The 14,822-nt window shown below is 34.7% G+C and overlaps 1 protein-coding gene across 3 annotated transcripts in view; it reads left to right on the forward strand.

Annotated features, from left to right (window-relative positions):
* Nucleotides 1–14,822, forward strand: part of LOC128874819 (protein qui-1) — a 42,711-nt gene that overhangs the window by 12,951 nt on the left and 14,938 nt on the right. For 2 of the 3 annotated variants that reach the window (XR_008456699.1, XM_054119910.1), the window contains exons 2-11: nucleotides 144–1,021; nucleotides 1,492–1,669; nucleotides 4,483–4,562; nucleotides 5,637–5,759; nucleotides 6,621–6,763; nucleotides 8,161–8,318; nucleotides 9,251–9,640; nucleotides 11,064–11,474; nucleotides 12,304–12,650; nucleotides 13,560–14,090. Coding sequence is in view for 2 of the 3 variants with exons in the window: in XM_054119910.1 (XP_053975885.1) it covers nucleotides 1,561–1,669; nucleotides 4,483–4,562; nucleotides 5,637–5,759; nucleotides 6,621–6,763; nucleotides 8,161–8,318; nucleotides 9,251–9,640; nucleotides 11,064–11,474; nucleotides 12,304–12,650; nucleotides 13,560–14,090 (2,292 nt within the window). In the remaining variant the exon portion in view is untranslated. The remainder of the gene's footprint in view (nucleotides 1–143; nucleotides 1,022–1,491; nucleotides 1,670–4,482; nucleotides 4,563–5,636; nucleotides 5,760–6,620; nucleotides 6,764–8,160; nucleotides 8,319–9,250; nucleotides 9,641–11,063; nucleotides 11,475–12,303; nucleotides 12,651–13,559; nucleotides 14,091–14,822) is intronic. The other variant, XM_054119911.1, reaches the window with a different exon arrangement.

A 14,822-nucleotide genomic window follows, 5' to 3' on the forward strand; every position in this document is an offset into this window, starting at 1 on the left:
AAAACGTTGTTTCAAATCACTCCCCGAACCACCCCTTTCAAGGAACTCCAACATTTTTTGGTCACCCTATATAATCTTCAGCCGAACAACCCGTTTCGATTATTAATTTTCACAAACGACATACGCAATTTTTTCTGTTGCAGATTCCTAAAATATTAATCGAAAAATGTGCACTACATAGTCCACAAGGGAGAATTTCGAGAGAAGAAGATGATTGTCACGTGCGTTTTTTTGACCAGGACCATCAACCAGCAATACAAATTCAGTACAAAGAATTAATGAAAACAAAGAAAAAGAAAGAGAAATTAACGAACAAACTAAGAACAACTAACAAACGAAGTTAAAAGGAGATAAAGTAGAACGAGATGAAAAATTAAAGAAGTTACGAGAGAGAGAGTCGCATTCGCGACGAGTAAAATTAGAAGGAACAATAGAACAAAGTGAGAGCGAGGACAATCTTCAACCAAAGTTACCTAATTAATTAAACGACTATCGATCGAATTCGTGCGACCACAGAGCTCGAATCGATTTTACGTATTTCTATTGACGACTGAAATGTATATTCATCTATAATATTATTGAAAGTTGATAACGAGAGATTATTATCGATTACTGTTAATGTTAAGAGATATTTGCTGTTTACGAAACGATAACGAGAACGAATATTTTTCATTTCATTTATTGTATTTCCATTTAGTTTTGTAAGAGAGGAGCGATTTTTATTACTACCAGTGAAACGAGAATACAATCAATTAAAAAAAAAAAAAAAAAAAAAATAAATAAAAACTATAATATAACGAATAAGGTTAGACGCATTTAATAAATTATATATAGATGTTAAAAGTATAACTATACGAAATAGTTTGTGTCAATGGGGTCCACGTTTTAAAGAGATTATAAGAGGAAATAGATTTGTTTTTATTGTTACCATTTGTAGCAAGAGAAAAGAGTATCTCAAAAAGGAAAAGAGAGAGAGAAAAGGATAAGTTAAATAGGAAAGAATACCTACTGAAGATACGAGGTGATTATTTCGTTAGCGTTAAAACATTCCATATTTAACATTTTTTATGCTAATTATATCTATATGTTAAGTTGCATTATGTTATACAATTTTATGTTTCAATTATACAATTCACATATACAATTTCATATACAATTATATACAATTACTTTTAACTTTAACTTTTTTTTTTGCACACATGCATATTATTTTGTAAATAAATGACGAAATATTTTTTATCAAAAAAAAATTTTTTTATTCACTTTCCTTAATCATACCTTTAAGGGGAAAAAACATTCATTCAATTTTATGCAATAGTTCCTTAGAACAAAATTATTGAAGATATGCTTTTTTTTTGTGCGTCACAGTGAAATGTCCCCTTAAGAAAATTTGATAAATTAAAATAAATTTCTCCGAATTTCTAAACCAGACTAATTCTTTAAAAATTCGGTAAAGGTAATAAATCGTAATTTATTTGTATGTTTAATTAGAACAGGTCGCAGAATATTTTCGCGGAAGAGCGAGTATTATTTTGAGCTGCGATACTAAGAGTCATCAAAATGAATCTCGAAGTGGAGCTCATCGCGGGGGTGATCAAGGGCGAACCGCCCCCGAAACACTTACCTGCGCCCAGGCTGATTAAAATCTTCATCGCTGGAGAACGGAATGGTTCCTATCTAACAAACACGCATTTTTATCGATATTCTTGTTCGTATGTGTTGGATGTTATGTTAAATGGCGCATTTTGCATATATACGCTTACAAGTATTATTTTCCTTCGGAACGAGAAAACCTGGCTAACATGCACTATTTCACGTTTGAAAATTTCGGTAATTTTATTTATGTAAAATGAATGTATAGATTTATATTCGTACGCAATTCAATAATATAACGTTAGACATAAAATATTGTGTATGTACTACTTATTAATGAAATGGAAAAATATATACAGGGTGTCCCAAAAATGTTGTAACACATTGAAAGGGGTGATTTGAGAGGTGATTTGGAACAACTTTTTCCTTAGCGAAAATGTTGTCCGAGGCTTGGTTATGGAGATATTAACGGAAAACGTCGACCAATCAGAGCGCGAGGATGCTGGTGGGCGCAGCCGCCTAGCGCGTAGCCACGCCCATCGCGGGCGGTCCATCGGCATCCTCGCGCTCTGATTGGTCGACGTTTTCTGTTAATATCTCCTCAACGAAGCCTCGGACAACATTTTCGCTAACGAAAAAGTTGTTTCAAATCACCTCTACTCTGTATATACAGGGTGTCTCAAAAATGTTGAAGGTCCTTGAAGGGGGTGGTTCGGGAGGTGATTTGGAACAACTTTTTCGTTAGCGAAAATGTTGTCCGAGGCTTCGTTAAGGAGATATTAACGGAAAACGTCGACCAATCAAATGCGCGGGTATACCGATGAAGCGCTCGCGGTAGCCTATGAGTGCAGCCGCCTAGCGCGTAGCCACGTCCACCGCGGCCGCTCCACCGGCATACGCGCGCTCTGATTGGTCAGTGTTTTCTCTTAATATCTCCTCAATGAAGCCTCGGACAACATTTTTGCTAAGGAAAAAGTTGTTTCAAATCACCTCCCGAATCCCTTTCGAGGCCCTGAAACATTTTTGGGACACACTGTATACCTGGCGTGGGAGCTACCACGTTTCTTTTACAGGAGAGATGGTCGATTCCAATCTAACCTGAAACTGCTTTCACAAATATCTCAACACGCCTTCAATATTTTCTAAATTTAATTTTTCTTATGTTCATATATTACTGGACATTTTGCATTACATTTATGCACACGTATTTGTATAGTTTCTGTAAATTAATGGATCGATTGTTCTGTTTTTTTTTTTGCGTCTGTCTCTTCGCATGGCTGTCCAGCTATGTGTGTTTGTCGAATCTTCTCTATTTGTTTAGAATATTTCTTTCTTTCACTGCTTCTGTATTAGACGACGAATGTGTTTGTCTGTTTGTGTACGTCTCCACGAATTTCTGTTTTAGTTAACTGTAAATGGCCGAGCAACGATTGTATTTGTATTCTAATACGCATGCGATAATGAAACAATAAATGCATCAGCGACGTTAATAAAAGGAATGTGTGTTTAATCTGTTTAATGTTTAATAAAGGAATGTGTTACCTTCTTAATAAAGGGTTCTATTCATTTTCTCATTCTTCAACCTATGTGATATTTTATCTGTCTACGCCATTGTTTAATGTGAAATCAATGTTTTTATACAGGGTGGACCATTTTTAATTCCCCAGTAGAATGAAATTTTGAAGAAGTCTGAAATTTTGGGATTCTTAAATTCTTAAATTCTGAGAATCTTAAATTCTGAGATTCTGAAATTCCCCAGTAGAATTTAAAATGGTCCACCCTGTATATGTAGTGTATGTTTAATTTTATATATAGTCAGTGTAACAAGTATGCGTACAGCAAATAATTAAAAATAAAATTAATAAGAAAAGAAATAAGAGTTTTACATAAAAAATAATAAACTTTAATTAACGCAAATTCCACTCTAAAAATGTGTAGAAATGTTGGTTAATTATTTCCCTTCTGAAATTTATTAATAGAATAAATATATGAAGTTTTATTTTGAATTGGTTCCTGTATGAATAATTATTACACTGACTGTATGTACAAATATTCAAATAAACTTGATCCGAGAATGTTATAATTAAATTGATCCATAATGAAAAGAATCTCAAGCAAATAAAATCTTTTCGTTAAAGTTCAGAGACTTTCAATTTACACCATAAACAATTTTGACCAATTTAATAAATCTTTTTTATAAAAAGTAAATAGTAATATTGTATTATAATAGAAAAATAATTGATTTTATTTATTTGGAAGACCTACTCGTTGTAGTTTAATTTTAAATATTGCCAAGCAATTTTGATTTTAATTTCTAAATTATTTAGAGTTTTTCTTGCATGCTGTAATAACTAACTCTTCATTAAGTTATACGTCTTTTATAAAAACGTAAATTCTGATGTTATAATGAACATTGGGAAATTGAAAAATATAAGTGTTATAATGCTGGATTTATAATATTAGGAACACTTTTGCTGAGTTTGATTTTTGAGGACTTTTGTGGCCATAACTAAATTTTTAAATTCTTAACTTCTTAAATTCTTAAATTCTTAAATTCTTAAATTCTTAAATTCTTAAATTCTTAAATTCTTAAATTCTTAAATTCTATCACATTTGAGTAAGATATACTTTTAGTATCCGCGGAAGAAAACATAATACCTTCTATTTGCAAAAAGTATTGGTATATTTCTACATATGAAAATTAAAAATTTACGAAAAATAGAAACATTTATTGATCGATTATTTTACCTTCTAGTATTGCATGTGGAGAACGAATACTTTATCCAAAATAATTGAATTGATCTGAAATTTGTTTCTTAAATATTACATTTAAAAATAAGGGTGTCTTTCTTATGTTACGTTGCCACAATCTTGTTTAAATATTTACAGAATTTGTAGAGGAGAGGAAGCAGTTACTGGAGCTCGTTGGACCAGAATTACAATCGATATATGATTGCATGGGAATCGAGGTTCGTAAATAACTAAGTTTGTTTAAATAATTTTGACAAATAACTTTGTTCTTACGATATTTGACGTCAGCTTATAGAGTACGATAAGACGGAATTTTTTTATATTTACAGTGTATTCGTACCACATTCTAATTTCTAAATTATTTAGAGATTTTATTGCATGCTGTAATAAATAACTTTTCATTAAATTATACGTCTTTTATAAAAACGTAAATTTTCACGTTATATTGAACATTAAGAAAATGAAAAATATAAATGTAATATAATTTTGGATTTCTAACATTGGGATGATTCTTGCTGAGTTTGATTTTTAGGCACTTTTGGGATCATAACTAAATTTTGAAATTCATAAATTCTTGAATTCTGAAATTCTGAAATTCCGAAATTCTTTAATACTTAAATTCCGAAATTTCGAAATTCTAGAATTATTAAATACTTAAATTCTGAAATTCCGAAATCCCGAAATTCTTAAATATTTAAATTCTGAAATTCCGAAATTCTGAAATTCTGAAATTCTGTAATTCTGTAATTCTTACATACTTAAATTTTGGAATTCCGAAATTCTGAAATTCTTTAATACTTAAATTCCGAAATTTCGAAATTCTAGAATTCTTGAATACTTAACTTCTGAAATTCTGAAATCCCGAAATTCTGAAATATTTAAATTCTGATATTCCGAAATTCTAAAATTCTGGAATTCTTACATACTTGAATTCTCTAATCTCGAAATTCTGAAATTTCTAAATACTTAAATTCTTAAATCCCGAAATTCTTAAATATTTAAATTCCGAAATTCCGAAATTCCGAAATTCTGAAATTCTGGAATTCTTACATACTTGAATTCTCTAATCTCGAAATTCTGAAATTCCTAAATACTTAAATTCTGAAATTCCGAAAATTCTGAGATTCTGAGATTTTTAAATTCTTAATTAGTTTCAAAAATAAAAATTGAAAACTTAAAGGTCCCTTAAAGTTAAAGGGTTAACTAGCGAAATTTACATAATATTTACATACGTTGGTGTTTTCCACGTTAGCGTAAACAATATAATCATTAACGGATGAAAAATTACGTAGGTTCTCTTGGTGGACATGCAATACGCAACGAACGTAAATCCTGATAGAAATCCATTCTTAGCTGAACATTTTTATAACGAAATACACGCCGCTTATCAACACTCGAGGGGCTGTTTTTTACTGGTGAGTTTGGAAATTATTTATAATTAGTGTGTGACTCGTGACAATGCGATTTTGTTTGGTATAGAATCGTAGAACATTAACTAAAAAAGGTTGCATGATGAATATCATCAAAATTATATTGCGTTTGGTCTCATTTTAATCAGAAAAATGTCAGGAATACGATGGTAAAAGTTTCACAATAAAAAAGTGAATAATAAGAAAGGTTTTACCGTTGCCATTAAATTTTCTCACCGAGTAATCCGATCCCGGATTATGTTACACTGCTCAGCGATCGAATTCCTGGTCCCCTTAAGAGGTATACCTCACAGAGGTGGGGATGATTTATGTGCATTTATGGTAGAAATATTTGTGCATTTATAGAAATTTTACTGTATCAACAATTACAGAAATTAAAATTAAGGAATGAGTTATTTTACAAAATATTGAGCACTAAGGAAATGGTGCTACTTTGAATCTACTACTACGTAGTCGATATTCCACGCCTTTTTTTCACTTCATGGTGCCGTAAAAGAAACAGTTTATAATATTTTAAACATTTGAAAAAAGGAAACAATGTTTAGAATTTAAGAAGTATTATATTGCTTAGATATTTTATATATTTTTGCATTTATCGTAGAGAAATTTTGTGCATTTATGGAGACCTGACTGTAATCAGACTGATGAATCGTTAAATAAAACAATATTCTACGGAAAGTGACGTAGAGTTTTTTTTTACAAAATATTGAGTTTATAATATTTTAAACATTTAAAAAAAAAACAATGTTTAGAATTTAAGAAGTTATTAAACAATTAGTATACACACGAGTTCCACCTGCTAGAATGTGTCATTTATAATTAAATACTGAAATTATGTTGTTTAAGCTGTTGGTGGGAGATGAGTACAACGTCGGATGGTGTCCGACAAAATTTAGCGCCGACAGTTATGAGATTCTCTCTAGTCGTTGCTCTGTAATGGAAGAGCATTATGTGCGCGATGGCGATTGGTATATCTTGAAGGCTGGCAGGTACTTGCGTTTTATTATGACGTTTTATAGAAGTCGACTGGAAATGACGAGGACGTGAGAGTGGGCAATAAAAGTGGTTGACTTTAATACTTACAAGGGACGGTCAGGGTCATGCTCTCGTTTTTTGAACCACACCATATAGAAGTTGTAATACACATGTAGTATAACAAAACTCTCATGTGTTTTTGTAGAACGGGCCTTGGTTTTCGAGATATTTTGATTTAAAATTTGATACGCATCTAGTAATATAATTCTGTGAAACTGTAATCAAAGAATGATCGGTGGGTGAGTGGTTGAGTACAAGCTTGTCACGCCGTCGACCAGGGTTCGAATCTTCGTAGTTGGGTAGGTTTTTTTTCCATTGTTTACTGATTTTTAATCCTAGAACAACATTTCTGATACTTTATGTATTTTTTTTCTTGTATATACAGGGTGTCCCAAAAGTCGGGGAGGAGCCGGAAATGGGGGGTAGCTGAGACGATTCTGAACAACAATTTCCTTTGCAAAAATGTCGGATGGGGCTTCGTTAAGAAGATATTAACAGAAAACCCCGACCAATCAGAGCACGCGTAGACCGTTCGAGCGGCCGCGGTAGCGAAGGCTACGCGCTACGCGGCAGCGTCAATGTCCTTCGATGCACGTCGAGTCACTTGTTCGCGTACAAGCGCGGCCCCCAGCGCGTAGCCTTCGCTACCGCGGCCGCTCGAACGGTCTACGCGCGCTCTGATTGGTCGGGGTTTTCTGTTAATATCTCCTTAACGAAGCCCCATCCGACATTTTTGCAAAGGAAATTGTTGTTCAGAATCGTCTCAGCTACCCCCCATTTCCGGCTCCTCCCCGACTTTTGGGACACCCTGTATGTCGCATATTTTTTTGTACCATTATTCTGAAACGTGTATTTATAAACAATATATTCTGATCTTTATCGACGAATGTAAAAAATATGCGACATATATACAAAAAAAAAATACATAAAGTAACAGAAATGTTATTCTAGGATTAAAAATCAGTAAACAATGGAAAAAAAAATTTACCACAACTACGAAAGATTCGAACCCTGGTCGACGGCGTGAACAAGCTTGTACTCAACCGCTCACCCACCGATCACTCTTCGATTACGGTTTCACAGAATTGAATTACTAGATGCCTGTCAAACTTTAAATCAAAATATCTTGAAAACAAGGGCTCATTCTGAAAAAACCCATTAGGGTTTTGTTATACTAAATGTGTACTACAATTTCTATATAGTGTGGTTCCAAAAGTGAGATCATGACTCTGACTGTCTTCATTAAAACAGAATACTTTTGTCGTTCTTGTCTTTCCTGGCTCATTCAGCCTGTTCTTTAACTACCAACATTTCTCTTCTAATATATTCCTTTATTATAAATAATTTACAGACTGGGGACAGCAAGCACCAGTTGGCAAAGCGAGGAACCAAAACTGAGAGAAACCTTAAAGAAAGCTGCGGAATCTATTGTTTCTGAAAAATGTGATAACGAAGAAATCAGAAACATATTGAAAAGCAGCGCTGAGAGACAACTCGAGTATGCCTTAGGTAAATTAATAATAAAAATGATTCTTTCTAAATTTGTATAGAGTCGACAAAATACTGAAACATTCCCGCTACTTTTTAACGTAAATTTGAAATTTGTTGGTTATATTGTACAACATCTATATTTACCACTTTTAATACACGAATACGTGTATGTGTATCACTTTTATATAAAATAGAATAATTTTCCGAAAACTCAGTTAAATGCTACGTGAAATCTGTTATAACATGTTAAATTCTTCTTTTTATGAAGCTAATAATAATTTTAACCGTTAAAGTTTCTTCATTTTTGTTAGTTTCATTCTCCTCTAAACTTATTAAATAATTTTGTACAATTCTATTATATGTATATGTAGTACACTGATATGTATATATCATATTTATCATAAATATACATCATATTTATTTCATTAACATAGACTTATTGAATTGTAATGCAAGTTTCACATGGTGGTTTAAGACTTTTGCACAATACTATACAGGGAATCTCAGGATTAGTGTAGAACCGGAAAGAGGTGGAGGTAGCTGAGACGATTCTGAACAAAAATTTCCTTTGCAAAAATGTCACATGTTGCTTCGTTTTTGAATTATTAATGAAAAACTATGGACCAATCACAGCGCCCGAGTAGCGCGCGCTCAGCCGCGAGAGCTTAGGCTCGAGCGAGGATTGGATGGTTACGTCAGGTCGGGGCGTGGCTAGTAGAGCGCGCGCTACTCGGGCGCTGTGATTGGTCGGTGGTTTTTCTTTAATAACTCAGAAACGAAGCAACATACGACATTTTTGCAAAGGAAATTTTTGTTCAGAATCGTCTCAGTTACCTCGTCCAATCGTCCCAGTTCCGGTTCTTACACTAATTCTGGGACACCCTGTGTTTCTAAATTCGAGAAAAATGCAGGCAGGTTTTAAATTTTATATTGTTATTATTTTTGTTCAGGGTTAGATGAATCACGAGAAGGTATCATGGCTGTGATACGCACATGGAAAGGCAGGAAGAGTTCAAAGGGAGCGACGTCGCTGAAATCTCTTATCGCGAATAATCTACCGCCAGACAATATAATCAACGTAGAAGTAGATCCGAAGACGTGTGGGATCAATCCTGACAGAGTTCACAAGGGTTACTTGTCGCATCTTTGTCGTCTGGTCGTCAACCGACTTCAGATACTTGTCAACGCCTCCATTGAAGAGCATCCCGAGATAAAGAGTAAAAAGAAGATGGTGCAAGAAATTTATGCCGAGAGTTTGATGCATCTTGCGCTCCTAAGGGAAATCAAACCCTGCGATGAGAATGAACATGTTGAACGTATCAAGGCGCTTCTAATTTCTGGTAAAAATTCAAGCATTATTTCTAAAATATTACGTAGAAATTCCAATTTCATGTTTAGAATATGCAATCGTCATTCCACATTTGAGTATTTAAATGTTTGAGTGTTTGAGTCCTGAATGCTTCGACATAGTCACATTCAAAAGTCTAATTGAAAACTTCGAGTACAGTCTTACTGCTCTCACACACGTCCATAATAAATCAATATACAGGGTGTTCCAAAAATGTTGTAACACATTGAAAGAGGTGGTTCGGGAGGTGATTTGAAACAACTTTTTCCTTAGCGAAAATGTTGTCCGAGGCTTCGTTGAGGAGATATTAACAGAAAACACTGACCAATCAGAGCGCGAGTATGCCGATGGACCGCCCGCGGTGGGCGTGGCTACGCGCTAGGCGGCTGCGCTCATACGCTACCGCTGGCGGTCCACCGGCATACTCGCGCTCTGATTGGTCGGCTTTTAATTTTGTAATTCTCATACCAAATTTGTGATTTGCAAGCCAAATAACTCATAAATACCAAATTTCATGAATATCTAATAAGTGTTTAATATACAAGTCGGCCATATTGGATCCGCCATTTTGAATTTTGCAATTCTGATATCAGATTCAACGTTTGCTGCTCAAATAACTCATAAACATCAAGTTTTATGAATATCCAATAAATGTATAGTATACAAGTCGGCATTATTAGATCCGCCATTTTGAATTTTGTAATTCTGATATCAACTTCGTTATTTGGAAGCCAAATAGCTCGTAAATACCAAGTTTCATGAATATTCAATAAATGTATAATATACAAGTCGGCCATATTAGATCCGCCATTTTGAATTTTGTAATTTTGATACCAAATTCACAATTTGCAAGCCAAATAACTCATAAATACCAAGTTTCATGAATATCCAATAAATTTATAGTATACAAGTCGGGCATATTAAATCCGCCATTTCGAATTTTGTAATTCTGATATTACATTTGTAATTTGCTAGACAAATAACTCAGTTTTCCGGTAATATCTCCTCAACGAAGCCTCGGACAACATTTTCGCTAAGGAAAAAGTTGTTTCAAATCACCTCCCGAACCACCTCTTTCCAACCTCTTACAACATTTTTGGGACACCCTGTATAACTATTGAAGATCCTATATGGCAAAAGATAAGCAAAGGAAAAATAAAAAAAGTCATTAAAAGAAAAAGAGAAATTGGAAAGAGCAAACACATAGTGGTAAAATAGGAGACTCAGTTGCCATTCACCTTAAAAAATAAACGAAAAGGATTATATTACACTACTCGCTGCCCGAGTGTCAAGGGTGGGGATAGTCGCCTTGCATTTACCCAGTCGATCCTGTCTTGCACTTATCCAGTCTGTACTTCTAGGATGTACAACGAATGCGTTAATGTAGCAATGTATTTGTTTCGAATATTCAACAGGTAAATCACAGAAGCATACACCAATACTGATCAAAGGGGGCATGTATTCTGGTAAATCAGCGCTGCTTTCAAGAATTTATATGGACGCTTCGTTGTGGTTGGATTGTGCAACATTCAAGGTTGTTCGTCTCTGCACTTCAACCCCTAGGTCGGCTTACAGTCTAGAATTATTTCGAGTGCTCTGTCAACACATTGGTTTCCTATCGGGTTTATTGGATGGTAATCTTCCCAAAGACGCTTCGTTCGATCCCCTTTATTTGAACAACTGGTTCGGACAAATCATGAGACGAATCGAAGAGGAACCGCTGAAAGAACAGTTGTTGATTCTTATCGATGATATTCATCGATTGCATCCGTTGGAATGCAACATAGTTGCCGCTCTGTCGTGGCTACCGTTATATTTGCCAGCAGGTAACGTAGTAAAACAGTTAATTTAACGAGTTGAACGTAGAATTTATCATCAGAGTGTCCTGCATTACTATTAAAAATAACTGAGTTATCGAACAAGTATTCCACTCATCGAGTCTTATCGACAGGGTACTCTATATTACCGATTAATCTGTATTATCGACGGAGTACTCTATATTACCAAATCTTATCGACATAGTGCACCACATTACTGTGAAAAGTTAAAAGTAAACTACTAGGGTGTTTAAAAAAAAAATGTTTGTCTCTCAAACAGGGTCAAGAGTTTTATTTAGATATAAAAATAAGCCTGTTAAAACTTCAGCTCTGAATATTAACATTAAGAGGTTCCGCATCGCACTTTTCTATTTTCAAATTTTAACAGACTTATTCTTATACCTAAATAAAGCTCTTGACTCTGTTTGGGAGACAAATAAATTTTCTTTTTAACACCCTAGTAAATATTCAGTACTTTCCACAATAATGTGGTGCACTCTGTCGATAAGATTCGGTAATACAGAGTACTCCGTCGATAAGACAGATTATATCCGTCGATAATACAGATTAATCGGTAAATGAAACTTTTGACCCCGTATGAGAGAAAACAAAAATGTTTGTTGATATACCCTAATGTTTATGCATTTATGGCAAATGAATATATGAGGAAATATATGAAACTATGCACAAATAAAAAAATATATAAAATATCAACAATACACACGTTACACCGTATAAAAGAAGATACACTTTCATTTAAATTAGAATTATTTCTCTCTATCTGTGTGAATATAAATTTGCAGAAACATGCAAAGTCTAGTCATAATATTCATTATAGGAGTGCACTTGGTAGTAACAACTGCTGTCCCGCCGGAGATGTTGCGTCTCGCGCCCGCGCAGAAGGAAATATTGCGCAGCAGTGAAATCCTAGTCGAACCTCAAGATCCAGGTCCCGGTTCACCTGAAACCGAAAATGTATTCGACGTATTAGAGGAACTCGTAGGCGAGACAGCCGCCAATAGAATTGGCGCCATATTGGCTTGCACGGAATACGGTTTCTCTGAAACAGAAATTCTCGAGGCGATCATGCAAACTACGGACGACGGACCCTCGTCGCTTGAGGACGGACTGTTTAATTTTTCAACTTGGTGCTTGGTCAGAAGGACACTCGACGAAAGTCTCAGGGTAACTTTAATCATATTTCATTGCTAACAAAATTGCCATTCTTATGTACAATCTACAAGTCGGCCATATTAGATCCGCCATTTTGAATTTTGTAATTCTGATATCAACTTCGTTATTTGCAAGCCAAATAGCTCGTAAATACCAAGTTTCATGAATATCCAATAAATATATAATATACAAGTCGGCCATATTAGATCCGCCATTTTGAATTTCGTAATTCTGATATCAAATTCATACTTTGCAACGGGAATAAACTTGGAAATGCCAAGATTTATGAAAACCTAATAATTATTTTAATATACATGTCGACCATATTGGATCCACCATTTCGAATTTTGTAATTCTGATACCAAATTCATAATTTGCGAGTCAAATAACTCATAAATACCAAGTTTCACGAATATCTAATACGTGTTTAATATACAAGTCAGCCATATTAGATCCGCTATTTTGAATTTTGTAATTCTGATATCAAATTCATAATTTGCAACGTGAATAACTCGAAAATACCAAGTTTCATGAAAATATAATGGCTTTTTAATATACATGTCGGCCATATTGGATCCGCCATTTTGAATTTTGCAATTCTGATATAAGATTCAACGTTTGCTGCTCAAATAACTCAAAAATAGCAAGTTTCATGAAAATCCAATAAATATATAATATACAAGACGGTCATATTAGATCCGCCATTTTGATTTTTGTAATTCTGCTATCAAATTCACAATTTGCGACCTAAATAACTCATGGATACCAAGTTTTATACAAACATAAGTGTCTATATTTCATTTTGGCTAGCTTTTCGGAAAATTGTATCACTTTGCAACGTATCCTAATTGGAATGATTAACAGTGGTCTGTAGATAACGTCAAACATGTTAATATCGACAACGAATGTTCCATATTCAAGGTTCGCGTGATGAGTGGAATGCTACTATTTAGTTGGCGGCATCCGATTCGCGATCTAGCTCGAAAGAAATATTTTCTCAACCACGAGACTCTGAAGAGCTACGATGGAGAAGCCGCGAATCTTTTCTTTTGGGAAGACTTCGATCTCAAGGATGACAAATCATCGCCGGAAGTGGAAACTCCGAAGAAGGAGACGCCTTATCAAAGTAGACCAGTATCGCAGGATAGAGCGTACAACCTAAGGCACGTCGAGGAAGCTTGGTTGCACCTACTTCAAGCCGGCGATGTGGAGCATCTGAAGAAACTAGCCGTTTGCGCGTTCGATTTCCTTCTTGCGGCCGTGCAAATGATTTCCGTCAGTTACGTGAGATGCGTTTTGGAGCATTCACGGAGGTACCTTCTCGAGAGGGACTTGGAGTTAGTTTATTACACCGTGAGAAAGTCCAACGATATCTTAACAAGAGATCCCCTGCAACTTGCAGCACAACTTATTTGCTGGCTAAGACCTGTGGCTGAAGATGGAAGCGATTTGGTGAGTATCTATTCGTTCTTGGCATTGTTTACGACAGAATTGGGAAACATGGCTCACAAGGCATGCTTTTCTTTCTGTATAACAGTAACGAGCAGTAATCTGATTGTTTCTTTTAACTCAAGGAGGATAACTTAACACTTTACCGACTGGTAGTCGATTAATCGACTTTTTGTCTCTAACACTTACCGACCGGTAGTCGATTTATCGACTTTCTGCCCCCAACGCTTACCGACCGGTAACTGCTATGGCAACTAGCAAGTATTTGTTACTTTGCATTGAGATACAAGTTGCTTTGCTCTGTAAGCTCTCGTATTTTTATACAATTCCCGGTGCCAGGGAAGCTCTGCTGCCGAGCGGACGGTGAGATAGGATCTTGAACCGCTAGCGGTCGATAAAGTGTTAAGAAGGTATTCTACTCTAGAGCCTCAATTTTTACTTCGTTTTGAGGATTTCTTTTTTTTTTAATCTATAAGGAATTTTTAGAAAGGGTTTTGCACTTATTTTCGTAGCAAAGTATTATTTATTTGCAGAATTAAATACTTTTTCTTCGTTGGAATTAATTGATTTGCTAGCAGTCGATAAGCGTTGACAATCGAAAAGCCGATAAATAAGCTACCGGTCGGTAAAGTGTTAAGAAGGTATTCTACTCTAGAGCCTCAATTTTTACTTCGTTTTGAGGATTTGTTTTTTTTTTTTAATCTATAAGGAATTTTTAGAAAGGGTTTTGCACTT

This window comes from Hylaeus volcanicus, chromosome 4, assembly GCF_026283585.1.
Source record: "Hylaeus volcanicus isolate JK05 chromosome 4, UHH_iyHylVolc1.0_haploid, whole genome shotgun sequence".
NCBI classification, from domain to species: Eukaryota; Metazoa; Arthropoda; class Insecta; order Hymenoptera; family Colletidae; genus Hylaeus; species Hylaeus volcanicus.